This window comes from Salvia miltiorrhiza, chromosome 2 (assembly GCF_028751815.1).
Source record: "Salvia miltiorrhiza cultivar Shanhuang (shh) chromosome 2, IMPLAD_Smil_shh, whole genome shotgun sequence".
Lineage (NCBI taxonomy): Eukaryota > Viridiplantae > Streptophyta > Magnoliopsida > Lamiales > Lamiaceae > Salvia > Salvia miltiorrhiza.
In genome coordinates this window covers 42,953,574-42,973,116 of record NC_080388.1, presented here as the reverse complement: position 1 = coordinate 42,973,116, position 19,543 = coordinate 42,953,574, and the positions used below count along the sequence as shown (strand labels likewise).

Sequence of the window (19,543 nt, the reverse complement as noted above, 5' to 3'; positions counted from 1 at the left end):
GGGCTTAGCTGATGTTATCCTTGGAATTAAAATTCTAAGAAGACCTGATGGTATTGCTATAACACAATCTCACTACGTTGAGAAAGTGTTAAAGAAATTCAACGCTTTTGACAAGCCAATAGCTAAGACACCATGGGAACCTAATGTGCATTTGAGTGTACACAAGGGAGAACCTGTTGACGCGATAGAATATGCGAAGATTATTGGGAGCTTGTTGTATCTAACAAATTGCACTCGTCCCGATATAGCATGCTCGGTCAACAAGTTGGGCAGCTTTACAGCTAACCCTAGTAATGAACATTGGAAAGCTCTTGAAAGGGTTTTGAGATATTTGAAATATACTCAAAACTATGCGATTCATTATACTAGGGAACCCTCTGTACTTGAAGGGTACTGTGATGCAAATTGGATATCTGATGCCAAAGACTCGTTTTCAACGAGCGGTTATGTATTCACTGTGGGGGGTGGTGCTGTGTCTTGGAAATCCAAGAAGCAAACATGTATTGCTAGATCGACCATGGAATCAGAATTCATAGCTTTGGATAAAGCTGGTGAAGAAGCCGAGTGGCTTAGAAATTTCCTCGAGGATATTCCATGTTGGTCAAAACCTGTGTCGTCCGTGATAATTCATTGTGATAGTCAAGCTGCTATCGGACGAGCACAAAACCATTTGTATAACGGTAAGTCGAGACATATTCGTCGACGTCATAATACCGTGAGACATTTGATCACTAGTGGAGTTATCTCAATTGATTATATAAGATCAATTGATAACATAGCTGATCCTTTGACAAAAAGTATCCATCGAGATCAAATGTATAAACTGTTAGGGGGAATGGGTTTGAAGTCCACAAATTAAGGATAATCATAGTGGCAACCCAACCATGATGACTGGAGGATCCCAAGAACTTGGTTCAATGGGACAACTAAGTTATGAAAATCCGTGTGTTGAACACTCGAATTGCCTATTCCTTGTAGAACAGTGAGTGTTCGGAAACCTGCACGTGGTGAGGTTAAGTCTTTGACTTTTAATGACTCTAGAACTCCTCGAAGAGGACAAGTATAGCAGGATACTTGAGTTAAGAGTCACCTATGTAAGTGTGAAGTGGGGCCGCTTCGATTGAAACACTTATGAATCCAAAGAGGTGTTCCAAGGCCTGTAATGGACACAAACGTGAGAACGAATAAGGATTGAAGCAATATTGTGTCAATATTGTTGACTAAGTATACACCGAGGAGGACTAGTTCAAGGAACACAATCCACTAGGCCGCCGGTATACTCGATAATATTGACTATGGCAGGTTCAAAGCCACAAGCTACCTTTCCAAAAGCAATGTTGTTTCTTAAGAAGACTGAGCTAAGTGTCTGCATACTTTCGCATACTGATTTCTCACTCATGTGGGGGATTGTTGGAAATATGGTTTTATGCCATATCTGAAAATTATTATTTAATTAAATATTTATTATTTAATTAAAATAATAATTGGATGTTAATCTACATCTCGAGTAGATCAACGTGATATACTTGAAGTCTCAAAACCGATTTCCGGTGAGTGAGATATTGTATGTCAAAGTTTGGATGTTGAAGAGGGAAAATCAGTTTCAACTTCTGCGTTCAACGATTGCGGCCACCTACCGCAGCCGCCGGAATTGACTGTTTCAACTTCTGCGTTCAACGATTGCGGCCACCTACCGCAGCCGCCGGAGTTGACTGCCGATCCGTTCACACTCGGTTTAACACCTATAAATATGGGTGTGTGGTGAGCTTTAGAATTCACTCTGAAAACTCACAACTCACAACTCACAAAATAGTCTGCATTCTGCATTCCACCTCTAGCTCAGTTTTTCGATCCTTATTCAGTTCGCCGGAGCTCGCCGGATTGTGGTGCTACATCCGCCGAGACGAAGTCGTTTTACCTTTGGGGAAGATACGCCAAACCGAAGAGCACTACCGGGGCGATAATCTTCTTGCGGGAAGAGATTCATCTCGACTCGACTTAGTTTATACGTATAATTTATTTATACAGTATATTTCAGTTGTATACAATTATTTGAGTTGTAATTTCTCAAATTATTTTCTTTGTAATATTTTCAATTATTTTGAGTTGTAATATCTCAAAATATTTATTTTGTAATATCTCGATCGTGTACCCGGTTCTAACAAATCTTGACCCGTTTCATTTCATGGCGAGAGAGGTGTGGCATATGACATGACATACGTATTTGATAATGATAAATATGCCATTTATTATAAGCTGATCCAAATCTGACGTGAAGGGTGTTACGTACATATAAGCCTCCCCAAATAAAGACCAATTTATTAAACGATTTTTGAATCAGAATTGATTGAAAAAAAGTACGATGCACGACACGCGTATGCTGTAATTTTCCCAAAGATTATAGACTTATGCATAGCCATAAAAGTTCACTAAATGCAATCACGTCTCTCCCATCTATAAATATATATATATCTCTACAACACATGAAAAAAATCATACACATTTCTTCTATTGCATCATCATTCATAAACATGGCAGATTTGGAGCAGATAAGCGTCCAAGAACTCATGAAAACCAAAATTCATGAAATCCCGCAAAAATACGTAATCGATCAAGAACCGGCGATGGCGTCGGAATCCTCCGTTCCGATCGTGGACATGAAGAGCTTCTTCTCGAGCGCCGAAGCCAAGGCTTGGGAGCTCGAGAAGTTCCACTCCGCATGCAAAGAATGGGGCATCTTCCAGGTTCTAGAACATTCTGGAAGCTCAACTTAATTGTTTCATATGATCTTAGCGTAATCTGGTGGATATTTTTGCAGCTGGTGAATCACGGGTTGGAAGCTTCGTTGCTGGAGCGGCTGAGGCGCGAGATTCAGGAATTCTACGCACTGCCATTGGAGGAGAGGCTCAAGTATAGAATTAGGGCAGGAGAATTCGAGGGTTATGGCCAGCATCTGCTACAGAATTCCGGCGATCAGAAGGTGGATTGGGCTGATCGCTTTTACATGATCACCAACCCCATCCGCCGGAGGAAGCCTCATCTCTTCCCCGAGCTACCCGACTCTCTCAGGTACTAATATTTTCCTTTTTCCAATAAATCCATCATCAAATCTACGTCCTACTCACTCAATAATTTTAATTCATAAGGCCACTCAAAAATCTATTATTACAAAAATTAAGCCTTTTTTGCAATCCACACAAAAATTAAGTCTTATATATGTTGCCGTCTTGCAAAAAGAACAACTCTCCCGTTACCCAATTAACTTCCTACCTTTGAAATAACTTTTCATCTATTTTGGGACACTACTCCATTATTAATAATACATCATTTATTCTTATCTTTTCATATTGTCGCCATCCCAATAATAATAATAATACATTTTTACCACTTTCAATATATTATTCAATATATTATTCAATACTCCTCCCTCCTATAGAAAGTTATTTAGGGAACCAATGGAGTATTAGTTACTCCAATTTATTGTGTGTAGATTAGAGGGGAAGATAGAACGGACTAGCTATGTTGGAAAATTATACTTTTTCCATTTTGTTGGTCAAAAAGGAATTCTTTTTTAAAAATTTTGACCTACACAAAATGAAAGAAATTTATAAATTATAAAATGATTATATGATAGCGACGGTTTTTGGTAAACACGGTGGTGGCGCAGGGAGAGCTTAGAGGGCTTCATATCGGAACTGCAAAAACTGGCGAAGGCCCTTCTGGGATTGGTCGCGGAAGCTCTGAAGATTGATATAAAAGACATTGAAGAAATGTTCGAGGACGGAATGCAATCGGTGAGGATGAACTACTACCCGCCGTGCCCGGAGCCCGATAAGGTGATCGGGCTGACGCCGCACTCCGACGGCAGCGGCCTCACCATCCTCCTCCAAGTCAACGGCGTCGAAGGTCTCCAAATCAAGAAAGACGGCGTTTGGATGCCTGTCAAGTTCTTGCCGGAAGCCTTGGCTGTCAATTTGGGAGACATTGTTGAGGTTTGTCGGTCATTGCCTTTTTTTTGTGACAACGATGTTTCATTATATTATAACTTGACATATAAAATAAATATATGAAAAGAGCTACATTCCCCATTTTTATTTGCTTTGACAAAGGGCGAAACTAGTTTATTTATTTATTTTTTAATTAAAGAAGAAGATGGTCAATATATAGATCAATAGATGGGTTGGCCGGTCGTGTATCTGACAGGTATATATTATAGGTTTGATTATTTCATCAAAAAATATTTATCATCCCTAATTAAGAAGAAGAAGAATAAAACCTCAAATTAAGACCAAGATTAAAGTTGATTACTCAATCGAGATGGTTTGACTGATGAAAATGAATATTACATAGGATTTGTACTAGTAAAATCTACTAGAAGAAATTATGTAAGTAATTGCAAACACGTCATAGATATACAATGTCAAGATTTTAACATGAAAAATTGATTTAATATTTCGTAATATAGCAAAAAAAAAAAAGAAACTAATAATAGAACTTGCCTATATATAATACTAGTATATATAGCATGGAAAAAAATAGAAGATAATCGCCATAATCTTTTTACCATTATTATTTGGAAGCCCCCTTGTCATGCATATATAGGTGATCCCAATATGTTATTAATATTAATAAATAATGGTATATGGACCACATAATAATTGAGTTTTGACCAAAATTTAAACATTATCTCCATTTGATGTTAATCGATCAGTAATGCGATTCAATTTGGTAGTTCAAAATCAAGAATAAATACCAGTATATATATATATATATATATATATATATATATATATATATATATATGGAGAGGTTCAAGAAAGAACTATAAATAAAAAAAGAACGGAGAACCATTTTCAGCCATTCGATTATCAAGATTTACGGTGGATGTATCATCTTGTTGGATGAATGCAGATCCTGGGTTCGAATCCTGAAGGAAGCAATTTTTATTTTTTTTGGAGTGCATTAATTTTAACAGCGAATGCATCAATTTTTACAGTGAATGCATTAGATTTGATGGTTCTCACGTTCTCACAAATAATATAGTTCTCTCTAGAACCACACCCTATATATATATATATATATATATATATATATATATATAGGGAAGGGCTAAAATAAGAGCATTTCTTAAGATATAAAATAACAATCATTTTCAGCCCTTGGATCATCAAGATCTACAGTTGATTCGTAATCCTGTTGGATGGATTTATGGTCCTGAGTTCGAATCCCAAAGGTAGCAAAAATTTATTTTTCACAATTCATACTTTTATACAGCGAATTCATACGCGTTCTACATAAAATTCATACATTAAAAATTGCTCTTATTTCTTATTTTAAGATGTGCTCTCACGGTAGCCCACCCCTATATATATATATATATATATATATATATATATAGGGTGTGGTTCTAGAGAGAACTACATTATTTGTGAGAACGGGAGAACCATCAAATCTAATGCATTCACTGTAAAAATTAATGCATCCGCTGTTAAAATTAATGCACTCAAAAAAATAAAAAAAAATGCTCCCTTCAGGATTCGAACCCAGGATCTGCATTCATCCAACAAGATGATGCATCCACCGTAGATCTTGATGATCGAATGGCTGAAAATGGTTCTCCGGTCTTCTTTTATTTATGGTTCTTTCCTGAACCTCTCCCTATATATATATATATATATATATATATATATATATATATATATATATATATATTAGGGTCAAGAATGGCATGAATGTGGCATATGCTTCAAATCAAATCAAAGTAGGGTATAGTCTTGTCCCAAAAAACAGTTGTGTATGGTCATTCATTTCCATTGAAGTATGAAAATGAACCAATCAATAAAATATACTATCAAGTAAGGATATGTAAAAAAATTGATTTTATGTCCACTTAGTTTAATATTTTTGGTTCGATAATATACATTAACTAAGAAGTAGAACAATACTATTTTACTTCATTCATAAATTATTCATGACTTGACTCATTCATACACAATAATTAATTAAGTATAACAATTTTATTTGGCTTTTATCTTTTAATTGATTGACTAGATTCGATGAGATACATTAATTGAGCATTAGAACACACTTCTCTTTTATTTCATTTCAATCTGATCTACTTGGTTCGTTACCCTTACCATACTATTATATTTCAGTTTGATTTATTGATTAGGGGTTCATTTTATACTAATTAACGAGTCGTGAATATTATTCTATGCTTTGCTTTTTTTACTTGGTTCGTTAGCCTTACCATACTATTTTATTTCAGTTTTGATTTATTGACTAGGTTTCATTTTATAGTTAATACACTCATGAATACTATTCTTACTTTTTTTTTTACTTGGATGAGGGGCAGAAGTGAGTTTGAACCTTAGACTTGATTATTTACAAATTGAAGCTTGCTGCATTCTTTGAATGTTCCATTGGAACATTTTATGACATAAAATGACAATGTCACATCATTGGTGAACACATCAAACATTTAAGCGTTTAATTTTGAAAAAAAGATGGTTCTTAAATAAGTGTTATTTCAAAATTCTATACAAAAATGATGTCAAACTACCAGAGTTACCCTTGTTCCAATACTACTACAACTTAGCCAACTCTTCATATATATTATCCGCAATTAGGTGTTAAAATAGTAAATTTTACCATTTTGTTGGTATACAATTTGAGGATACTTATTGAAGGAGGAAGATAGTAATTTGGTATGTTTTGCAGGTGTTGAGCAATGGATTGTATAAGAGCATTGAGCACAGGGCAACCGCGTGAATTCAGAGAAAGAGAGAATTTCAATAGCAATGTTTTGCAACCCTAATTTTCAAGCAAATGTGGGCCCATCTCCAGCTCTCCTGACTCACCAGACGCCAATATTTAAGACTATGTCAATGGAGGAGTATGTCAATGGCTTCTTCTCTAGGCGGCTCAAGGGCAAATTTCTAGACACCATGAGAATATAACATCATTAATTAATTACTTACAATTAAATAAATATAGTTAGTTTCATTATATTATATATGTGTATTTAATAATTGTGTGATTTGCATTTATTTATATGCAAATTTCATAATAAATATTAGGGCTATGTAATTTATACTAAATGAATTTTAAATGAATACTTTACACATTCTTCATCTCATGGTGTATGTGCTGTAAGCGTGACACTATATAAATGGAACCACATCAACATTAACTTGATTAAAAATGAAAATGTCTACAGACTTTTTTTTTAAGGAAATGTCAAAAGATTGTTAAAAATGTAAAGTTTGTGCTACTTATTTCACGCTTCACAATTCACGTGCAAATTAAAAATGACTCATAGCTCATATAATTTACCGTAACTACCCCTCCTATTTTTAGGGTAGGGAATTATCTCCCCATTAGAAAATCAACCAAAAAATTATGTAATTTTGGTAGTTTCCTCCAGTATTGTGAATTTGGTGATGGTTGGCATGGAAATTGATGAATTGAGCCCAAAATATTTATTTCATCTCACTAGTTAAAACATGTCCTATTACGGTTTCAAAAAAGAAAAAAAAAAAGAAGAAAAACATGTCCTATAATATTTTAGGTCGGTATAGTTTTAAGCTTGGTCCAATAGTACATGTCAATTTTAAAGTTATGTTGATTTGTTTGCATTTTAACATATATAGGACCTATGCACCAATGAATACATTTGTGATGTTGTCTCCCATGTTATTTTCACGAGTGAGGATGTCAATTCAGCCCTAAATTTGTAGATTGCTTCTATTAGTCTAAGAATATTAGGATTAAAAAATTTCATTCCAATAAAATTATAATCTGAATAGTCCGTAAACGAATAATCCGACACTCGATCAGATTGACTCGATAATATCGAATTACAGCTTGAGCTCGAGCTCGGCTTGTTAGATGTTACTCTATATGATGTTCGAGCTTGAATTCGTTATAAATTTAGGAAAAGCTTCTTAATTAATATGTTACTCGAGCTCGAGTTCTACTCGTTTAAGGCTCGTACACTAAGTCGATTGAAGGCTCGACTGAAGGTTCGTGAATAGGCTCGCAAACATGTTCTTGAACAATCGAATTCGAACATGTTCACGAGCTCAACGAGCCGAGTACTATCATACTCAAGCTCGGCTCGATAAAAATCTTGAGCTCGAAATCAGGCTCGAGCTCAGCTCGTTTACTATCGAATCGAGTTCTGAACGAGTTTTTTTCGAGTCGAATCTCGAATAGCTTGCGAGTGGCTCTGTTCATTTACAACCCTATGCACTAGTTCCTAATTAAGTATAGAGATCTACTTGTAGGCATACTCCTATCCATTGGAGTCAATAAATTGTGAAAGATTATAGTTATCCAGTTGAACCCCCACAAGTGAGAGTGATGTCTGGCATACCAAAGAAGAAAAAGAGAAAGGACAAGGATGAAAAAATCTCAAACATCCTTCAAGGTTGAGGAGGGCAGGTACCATGATGACATGCTAAAAATGTTTGCAAGTAGGCCACAATACAACGGGTTGTAAAACTGAAGCTGTGGAGAAACCAGAAGTGGAGAAGAGGAAGCTCGAAAGACTAAGAAAACATCTAAGAACCGATGATATAGGGACTTTTGCAAGTGATAGGAGCATGGCTATTGCAAGGGTGAGGCAACAGGTACATGCAATGACATTTTGATTTGATTAATGGATTTCCATTCTATTCTCTAAATGTAATATCTACTAGTTTGATTAAATGTTTGTAGGAAAGAAATGAGATAGGGCACTTTATGGGAGAAGAGTTAGGGAACTCCTACATTGCAACTGGGAGCTAGTACGGTTCAACAAGTTCCTAGAGGGGAAGAACTCTCAACTCAAGTGCCAACCCAAAAATCCCAAGCCAACAAATGAAAGTGGATGCAGTTAGAACTTTTTGTGTTTTTTTTGTTTTTGTTTTTGTTTTTTGTTTTTTGTTTTTTGTTTTTTGTTTTTTGGATCATATATACTTGTATATTATTATGAGAAGTCTATTAGATCCTATTTGAGTAGATCCTATTTGAGGATGAATCTGTGAATCCAATACACATGTTTTGTTGAACTTGTGTTGGGCATATTTAATGCATAATTCATGGAAGATTTCCATATTTTCATTTGCACTTGTTTTGAATATATTCAAATTTTCGTTTGCTTTGAACTAGTTAATGCATAGTTAATCAAGATTTCCAGATTTTCATTTCCATTGCACTTGAAATACATTACAAAAGGGAGAAACCATATCATTCAAATCTTAACCAAAAACTTTAGTACATACGCACCTTCAAGCTTAGAAAGGGGGAATTCACATCATTCAATGATGAAAACCTACCAAATCTAAGCTAGAACATGACTGCAAAATAAGATAACCTACAACTCCTAAGCAAGCACCCATCAAGATCATCTTCTTGTTGTCCTTCTCCTGCATCCGTTTTACCTCAGCCTCCAACATCCAAATTTTCTTGAAGTCATCCTCAACATACTTTTGGAGTCGATAGTATTCACCAATCCAAAAATTCAGTTTTGCAGCAGCTTCATCTTTATCTCTGAAGTTCACATTCTTCATCCTAGTTACACAATCTCCATGATTTGGAGGAATCTCAGGATCAATCCATTCAAAGGAACATTGAAACTGTAAAAAAAAGTCTAGATTTAAAGACAAACATTACAATCTCCACTCAATCTCTACACTATACTCACGACTTGTACCTATTCTTTGGGGCATCGCAAGAACCTTCGGCCAGGGTTTTGCTGTCCGTGAAGTCTTCAACTCTACTCGACTTCCGCAATTACAAAAACTCCATAGAGCGGGTGTAGTCATGGTTGAAGCGCCGAAGGACGAAGATGGTATGACCATGGTCGAGGCCCTAATTGCGTAAGAGGGAAGAACAAATTTAGAAATGTTGAAACCTAATTTCGACAATTAAATAAGAAATCAAATAAAAAGACATCGTATTTATTAATATATAACGACGTCGTTTTGCTTGTCGTCCGGCATGTCCATGTCATTTATCAGGTAACTTAAAAAAATTCCATGTCAGCTTGTAATTTGAGGATTTATGAAAATTGCTGAAAAATTGGACAATGCTTTAAATTGATGGAATTGATGACAAAAATTAAAGTTCGTGGGAAGTTTGGAAACCAACCTAAAGTTCATGAGTTTTGGCGTAATTAACCATATATTTAATAAAATTATAATTTTTAAAATTTAAATTGGTTTAAATTAACATTAATTTGACCTTCATTGCAATTTATTTGTCTATAAAAATCAAATTCGTAATTTTAATATGTTTGTTATGTACTCCTTCCATCCCTCATAAATATGCATAGGTGCATCCAGCATGTGTTTTAATGAAAAGTTGCTTACAGTATTGATAGTGGAGAAAGGGTCCCATATTAAGGGTATTGTTATGTAGATTTTTTGTAAATAGTGTAAGTTAAAATGATAAAATTTTAAAAATTATGTGTGTTGCAGTGTCCAAAAACGAGGTGTGCGCATAAATTTGAGTGACGTACCAAAAAGGAAAAATATGCATAAATGTGGGGCACTGATGGAATAATATTTTAGGACTTTGATTCATATGCATAGGAGCGATCATTATACAAACTACTCCCTCTGTCCGCCAAGAGTATGTCACAATTGCCATTTTGGGCATCCACAAAGAGTATGTCACTTTCTTTTTTAGGACATGGTCCCACATATTTTCTTTATCATTTATCCTTACAAATACTCATTATTTACAAAAGAAACCACTTCTTATTCAATTTCAACCACTTATTTTATACAATGGTGGGACCCATTCTCCACTACAAAAAAAATCACCAATCATTTTTTAAAATCTCGTGCCCAACCAAAGTGACATACACGAACCTTGCACCATGAATTCATTGTAGATCTTCACAATCTAAAGGCTGAAAAATTGCTCTAATTTTATATGGTTAATACCTGGACTCATTTGAATCACTTATCTCTCTCTCTCCCCCCCCCATCTCTCTCTCTCTCTCTCTCTCTCTCTATATATATATATATATATATATATATATATATATATATATATAAGGGAGGGCTAAAATAAGTACACTTCTTAAGATATAAATAAGAATCATTTTCATACCTTAAATCATCAAGATCTACGGTTGATTCGTGTGACAACCCGTACTTGGGAAAAATAAAAATGTAATAAATAAAAGGACTTATTATGATGAAAGAGATCGATGACATAAAATGAGTTTATAATACGGAAAATTCCCAAGGGTTCGAAAATGTTTAGTTTCGCAATCTCCAATACATAACATCAAACAATGGAGCGGAATGAAGATAGTGATTCTGAGCTCAATATGATTAGACTAGTCATTATTCAAGAATATAAGCTAGAGCAACTAAAGAGTCGATTAGCAGTTGGATCAAGGAGCACTCCCCAGCTTAACACCGTGCATGCCATCTGCCTACCCTGAAAACATTTGAAAATAATTTGGGCTGAGTACTAATGCACTCAGTGGACATGAGTTTTATAAAGCCATTTTACGAAATGATAAAGGTAGTTTATCCAATATCACAATCATGACTTGGAAGGTTTTAAAACAGAAATCCGCTTCCAAGCATGATAAAATCTTTTCTCGTTGAGGGCACCCATATGACATTCGATTGTTACTCGCTGCTTATGATCTTGGGCTTTTAACCACCGTCGGATCGCTTATCGCCGCTTAAGTGAACCTGAGAACCCAGATGGAACACATCATCATTCGTGCTTTGGAACGTATCCAAGAGCACTCTTATAATTAAAGCCTGCTTAAGTTTGTTAGCACCCAATGACGATCAACCCATTGAGCCACTAACCTTGTGTATACAATCATCATTTAACGTGTTAGAAAAAATGAGAATATCGATCGATGCTTATGCGAGCATTAAACAATACAGAATGCACATAAAAACATTTATATTGGATAAACAAGTATTTTCATGAAATATCAGAGCTTATATAACTCAAGATATATTGTATGTAAAATAAAGCCCACCTCAATAGTGGAGATTCAATGCTCAACACGTTTGAAGTCTCACCGCTCTTGGTTATTCGGACCTACAAGAAATTTATTCCTTAAGTAGGTTTCCGAGGTTCCATTCTAATTTCTAAAGAATAGGGGATTTCTAACTATTGATACACTTTGCTCGGATAATTACTGAAGAATTGCTTATGGATAGATTCCAAGTAAGCATGGAGAATAATTAAGAATCAAATAATTTATAACTTAATGAAAAATAATTAAAGAAGTTTAAAGGTATATAAATATAATTAATGGTTTAGTGGAAATAATGAGAATAAGTATATATATATATATATATATATATATATATATATGAAATTAATTAAATAATAAGCTTTTAAAACTTATAAAATAATTAATAATTTGATACCTTTAGGATAATAAAATTAATTAAATACTAGTAGAAGTAGGTCCAATAGGAGAAATTAATAGAGCCCAAGCAAAATAAATAAACTGAGCCCAGTATAGAAGTAATAAATAGGCCCAATGCATTTAAATTATACTGGCCCGTCAGCAAAGTGAGGCCCAACAGCTAATTTAAACTAACTATATTTTAAATATATCAAAATAAAACCCTAAAATAATTATTAAAAAAAATACAAGTCTCTCTCTCTCTCTCTCTCTCTCTCTCTCTCTCTCTCCAGCTTCCTCTGTTTTAGACATAGATATTGGGCTCATTCCTCCCTTAAAAGGCCTTATAAGGGAGAGGGTTGCCTCACCATATAAAGTGGCTCATGCCACTATTTCCAATCCAATGTGGGACACTTCAATACACCCCCCGCACGCGTTGGCTCTGATACGTGTTAGAAATGGATATTGGGCCCATTCCTCCCTTAAAAGGCCTTATAAGGGAGAGGGTTGCCTCACCATATAAAGTGGCTCATGCCACTATCTCCAATCCAATGTGGGACACTTCAATACACCCCCCGCACGCGCAGCGTGGACTATCCCAAACGCCATCTGTTGACAACGATATTGGGGGGGCCATCATTGGATTGGGTTGGCTCTGATACCATGTTAGAAATGGATATTGGGCCCATTTCTCCCTTAAAAGGCCTTCTAAGGGAGAGGGTTGCCTCACCATATAAAGTGACTCATGCCACTATCTCCAATCCAATGTGGGACACTTCAATACACCCCCCGCACGCGCAGCGTGGACTATCCCAAACGCCATCTGTTGACAACGATATTGGAGGGGGGAATCATTGGATTGGGTTGGCTCTGATACCATGTTAGAAATGGATATTGGGCCCATTTCTCCCTTAAAAGGCCTTGTAAGGGAGAGGGTTGCCTCACCATATAAAGTGGCTCATGCCACTATCTCCAATCCAATGTGGGACACTTCAATACACCCCCCGCACGCGCAGCGTGGACTTATCCCAAACGCCATCTGTTGACAACGATATTGGGGGGGGCATCATTGGATTGGGTTGGCTCTGATACCATGTTAGAAATGGATATTGGGCCCATTCCTCCCTTAAAAGGCCTTATAAGGGAGAGGGTTGCCTCACCATATAAAGTGGCTCATGCCACTATCTCCAATCCAATGTGGGACACTTCAATACTCTGGACGCCGCCGCCCTCTTTCCGGTGAGGTTCGCCGTCAGCCGTTTTCCTTCGCTGCCTCTCCGTCTCGCGCCACCCCCTTTCCCTCACGTTCTCGGCAACGGGCGGCCAAGGAGGGCCGCCGCTGCTGCTGCTGCTCCACTCCGGGCGGCGCCTGGCCTTCGGCCGCGCCGCCTTGTCCGGCATCGTCTTGCTCAACCACCATTCGCCTCCTTCCCTCTTCCTCACGTTTTCGGCAGCAGCGGCCAAGGAGGGGCCGCTGCCTTTGCTCGTCCCCTCCGGCGTCTTGCTCTGCTCCGCTCCGGCCAACCGCCTGCCGCGCCACCTACGCCAGCCACAGCAACACACACATGCAGCCAAAGAGAAGTCTCTCTCCCTCACCGTCCCTCACGATTCGGCCCAACAAAAGAAAAGAATTGAAACGAAACTTTGCAGATTGAAAGGAAATGTCTGTTCTTGAGATAAAAATTGAGTCTTGGTGCTGGAGTTTAGAATTTTTGGAGGCTATGAAATGTCGAGTTCTTGGTTTGTACAGATTCTCCTTTCTTTTGTGTTTGGTGCTGAGTGTTTAGGAAGGTAAGTATATTATGCCAAGTCCTTTGTCTATGTTCATGTACCGAGATTCTAGTTCAGTTCATGTAGGAATTAGAGGTTGGAAAAAGTAGAACGAACCTTGTTGAGTTTGTTTGGGTATGTTTTTGTTGGATTGCCTTGGAGTTTCTGTGAACAAATATATACACACTTTCACACCACACCATTTCTTTCTTTCCAAATCTGCCAAAGAAAGTTTTTAACTTTAGGCAGAACATCAATCTTGCATAAACTCCCCCTACTAACCATCAAGAGTGAGAGAACTAGCCAGTTGATAACCGAATAATATCCATTATTAGTGGAGTGCCAAATGAGCTTATCAGGGCCAGAGTTAGGCAGAATGGTGGTGCTAATAATTGCACGGAAATCATTCTCAGATACCATAATGAAGCAGATCCACATCCCACCTATGCTGCCCCGACATCATCATATCTCTCACCATGATATTCTCAAGCCCCAAGGCCAAAGGACATAAACTCGAATCAACCTTAAATGAATCCGCCCATTTCAGCCAAGGATCTTGAAAGAAACGGACCATTGACCCATCACCGGTCCTCCACCGCAACCCCTTTTTCACAAGATCTTGAGCCGAGAAAATACTACGCCAAGTAAAACTCGGGCTATGGCCAATCTTAGCGGTGAGAAAATCCCCCCAGGGAAGTATTTTGCTTTGAGAACTCTACACACCAGAGCATCCGGTTCATCAATGAGACGCCAACCTATTTTCCCAAGCATGGCTGTATTCAAAAGCTGTAGACTACAGAAACCAAGCCCTCCAAGTTTCTTATCCACACAAAGTCTGTTCCATTTCATCCATTTAATTCATTTTCCTTCCGCGCCATTATTACCCCACCAAAAGGAGTTCAACATACGTTTAAGCTCATCCGTCAATCCCACGGGAAGAGAAAAAATAGCCATGCAGTAAGAAGGAATGGCTTGGGCAACACCTTTAATAAGAGTTTCCTTCCCAACTTTTGGAAAGCTTTTAATTATTCCAACCCTGGATCCGATTCCACAACCTATCACAAAGATAATTGAAGATACCTCGCTTTTTCCTCCCCACAAGCGAGGGCAGCCCAAGATAACGCCCAGTGTTGAGCGGAAGAGAGACTCTCATGAGCAAAGAGAAATCATCGCGATCATCATTGCTCACATTTGAGCTAAAAAATATGCCAGATTTTTTAAGATTGATAGCTTGACCTGATGCATCCTCATAATCAGCCAAGACACGTTTAAGGACCATACACTCATTTCTCATAGCCCGACAAAAGAACATGCAATTGTCGGCAAACATAAGATGTGAAATAGACGGACCACCACAACCAAGCTGCACGCTATGCATACTGCCCCTATCCGTCTCATGTTTAACCATAGCAGAAAGACCCTCAGCACAGAGAATAAAGAGATAAGGCGAGAGCGAATCGCCCTGCCGAAGACCCCGACCCGGGTTGATAGGACCAACCGGAGCATTATTCACCAACACGTCATAAGAAATAGTTTGCACACAAAGTCTCATCCATTCACGCCATTTATCACAAAAACCAAGTCTACGCAAAACAGCATCGAGATAGTCCCAATTCACTCTATCATAAGCATTGCTAATATCAATCTTAAAAGCAAAAGAACCAAACTTACCCCGAGTTTTCCGTTTCATAGAATGAATGGCTTCAAAAGCGATTAAGATATTATCTTGTATCAACCACCCCTCTCCACAAAAGCCGATTGGGCACGGTTAATAAGATTAGGCAGCACATGCTTCAAACGATTGCAAAGAAATTTGGAGATGATTTTATCAAGAACGTTACATAGGGCAATTGGGCGTAACTCCTTCATATTAGTCGGAGACTTTACCTTTGGAATGAGAGAAATCCAAGTGTGATTGTGACCAGCTGGGAAAGTGTAACACCCCGGTTTTACCAAGACAAAAATAAATAGAAAAATAATGGAAAAATTTAATAGAGCTAAATAAACTTGACAATTTACCCTTTTAAATGGGTTATTTATAATTTGAAGAGATAAAATGAAAGGCATTGAGTGATGACAATCAATTGATAATATTTAAACTCACAGGATCACATAAGTTTAGTTTCGCGACTCTGATCATAATCAACAATAACTTTATTAATAGAAATATGAGTTAAAAAGTCTAAGCTCAACAAGATAATATTGCACCATATAATAGAAGTTCTTAGTTTAGGGAATTGAAAGACTTAAGATAACAAGTTAGTCATTAGCGGAAGCAAAAGACAACGTGGAACCTTAGCATCAGCTCAACCCTGTCTGCACCAACCGATCAACTTGAAAATATTTAAAAATAATTTGGGCTGAGTACTAGTGTACTTAGTGGGCATGAGTTTTCGAAACATCTTATGAAATAGTCAAGCAGTTTATCCAATATCACAATCATGACTCAGAAAGTTTTAAAACAGAAATCCACTTCTAAGCATGACAAAACTTTTCTCATTACGTGGCGTGCCATGTAACGTTCGATTGTTACTCGCTGCTTATGATCCTAGACCTCTAGCCACCGTCGGATCGCTTTCTTTGCTCCCATTTATCAATCTCGAGACGCACCCGGTCTGATCAATAACCATAACTGTGCTTCGGAACACATCCAGACAAGCACCCTTATAACGCCTCTTAGCTTTGTTAGTGCACGATGGCGATCAACCCATCGAGCCACTAATCTTGTGTACACAATCCTCATCTAATGTGTTAGGCCAAATGAGACGCGAGCATTAAACAATACAGAACGCACATAAAACATTTATATTGGATAAACAAGTAACTTTCATGAAATATCAGAACTTATATAACTCAAGATACATTGTATGTAAAATAAAGCCCACCTCAGAAGTGGATATTCAGTGCTTGCTTTGCTCTTCTCTACTGCCCTTGGTTACTTGAACCTAAAAAAAATCTATTCTTAAATAGGTCTCGAGGTGTCATTCTAATTTTTAAGTAAAAGGGAAAAACCGCTAACTATTGATACACTTTGCTTGAATAATAATCTCTTTAAGTGACCATAAATTTTTAATACATAATTATTAACTTAATAAATTTTAAATTTATAAAATAATTAATAATTTTAAAATATAAAACTTTAATCTTGGGAGAAAGTTAATTAAAACATTTACAAAACCAAAACAATAATAAAAGTTCAAGGAAATAATGTAATAGGCCTGCCCAAGTAAAATATATAAACTGAATCCATCAGTTAAGTAAAATCGGCCCATTTGAAAAAAAAAAATTAGCCCAACAGATTTTAAAGAAAATCAGCCCATCATTTAATAAAAGAGAGCCCAAAAGAAACCGTACATTAAAAAAAATCTGAATTAAAAGATTGAGCTTCTCTCTCTATCCTCACTCAAACCCAACGTCTCTCTCTCTCTCTCTCTCTTCTCCCTCCACAGATCCGCCGCCGCCTGCTCCAACCCCGGCGAGAATCGGCGGCTCCGACGCCTCCATCACCCAACGCCTTCTCTCTCTCACCATACCCTCTCGCTCACCACCTCCCATCTGCTCCTCTCTCTCTTTCTTGCGTACCCGACAGCAGACGGCCAAGGAAGGAGCGCCGCCATCACTGCTGCTGCTGCTGCTGCTCCGTTCTCGGCCGCGTTAGTGGCGCCTGGCCTCCGGCCGCGCCACCTCGTTCAGCCACCCCGGACTTCGCCGCCTTGCTCCGACTCTGTCTGCCTTCGCCGCGAGTGGCCGGCGGGCTGGTGCCACGCATGCAGCGCCGGCAGCCGCGGCCTTGACAGCCCGAGCCGAGCTCGGACAGCCCCCTTCCTTCTCCCTTTCAACGATTCCTCGACTATCACTCACCGGAGGAACAAAAGGAATTTCAAATGTAAAGATTAAATTTTGGTGTTTTGTATTTCTGAAATCTTTGAAGTTACAAGAAAAGAAAGTTTATGCCATTGCTGAGTTCTGATTTGGGCGTCAAAAATGGTTTCTTGAACAGTCCTTGCTGGGTTTAGTCGATTGAGTCCTCAAGTTTGTGTTCTAGTCATTGAGTTTTCTGTTATGATGTGGGTGTAGTCTATGATCTTTCTTCTTTTATTTATTTATTTTCAAAATGGAAGAAAATATAGAAGGGAAATTATAGATGTATGGGAGTTGAAGTAACCTTGCATCGAGTATTGCTGTCTTTTATTTGAGATTTTCTGGAACAAAAGAAAAAGATCGCTTGGTTGTTCATATGAAAAAGACAAAAGAGAGTGAATGAAGTTACTGAATTTGGTTGGTATTGATTTCATCCGGTAAAAATCAAGCTCATAAAATTTCTGCAATTGAAAAGTAATTGAATGAAAGCAAATTGAATGGGAGAGAAGAAATTGCGGATGGAAAATGTTTGTGGGTCAGGTGAATCTTAAAGAAACAAAAAAAAATCAACACTATAGAATTCTTGGAGAAAAAGCAAAATGTTTCAATTCTCGCTCGACTCAGCTTCTCACACTGGCATCTTAATTTTGGCCCACTACTGATATCAAAATTCTAGGGCTGAAAGCCCATAAAAATTATTCTCTTAAATAGAGATTTGGGCTTGAGGTCCATCAAAAAAAATACTAGTAAGAACCTTTCTCGTGTATTTTATTATTGGGTTCAAGACCTTTGATTGATAAAAATTAATGGTAATGAACTTTAATTTTAAAAAAAATCTCGTTGAAATAACATGACTTATTAAAAATCGAGCGTGTATCACTATTATACTAATTAAAGGTCTTCTATATTCCTTATGGAAAGGTAGGGGTATCACAGAAAGACCCCTCAGAAAGCCACGCAGCACAACTACTGAAAATATCCTCGCCCATCATCTGCCAAAACTGCTGATAAAATTTAGGATTCAAGCAGTCCGGCTCCGACGACTTATCGGGGTGCATCTTGAAGAGGGCAGCCCGGAATTCCTCAATATTAAAACCTTTAGTGAGTTCCATATTCTTATCATGATCAATACAAGGCGAGAGTTTGTCAAGAACTCGGTGAAAGCCATTGTGGCCTTGAGGAAGATCAAACAAACGCACAAAATAATCTACGACAACTTGTTTAATATCTTCAGCTCCCTCTGTCCAATTCCTACCATCCCTCTGTAGCTTTATAATAGTATTCTTCTTTCTGCGCGCCGACGCTATAGCATGAAAGAATTTAAAATTATAGTCACCCTCCCTGAGCCAGTGTTGCTTGGCTCGTTGCTTCCAACTCCTCTCGAAGAAAAAGCCCAACAAGATCTTCTCGAGCCCTCTTAAGCTTTCGAATAGAATTCGGATAAAAACGCCCCTGCAGAGAAAGAAACAGTTTCTGAAGTTTAGATTTATCGAAACCCTTATTATGACGAAGATGCCGAGCCCAAACGGA

At 37.5% G+C, this 19,543-nt stretch overlaps 1 protein-coding gene across 1 annotated transcript; it reads left to right on the top strand.

Annotated features, from left to right (window-relative positions):
* Positions 1–2,446: 2,446 nt before the first annotated feature.
* Positions 2,447–7,133, top strand: LOC131013560 (protein SRG1-like). The gene is given in 5 exon segments (XM_057941684.1): positions 2,447–2,744; positions 2,819–3,069; positions 3,668–3,992; positions 6,721–6,765; positions 6,768–7,133. Coding segments are annotated over 5 exon segments (1,074 nt in total). The 5' UTR covers positions 2,447–2,483; the 3' UTR covers positions 6,960–7,133.
* The last annotated feature ends 12,410 nt before the right edge of the window (positions 7,134–19,543 follow it).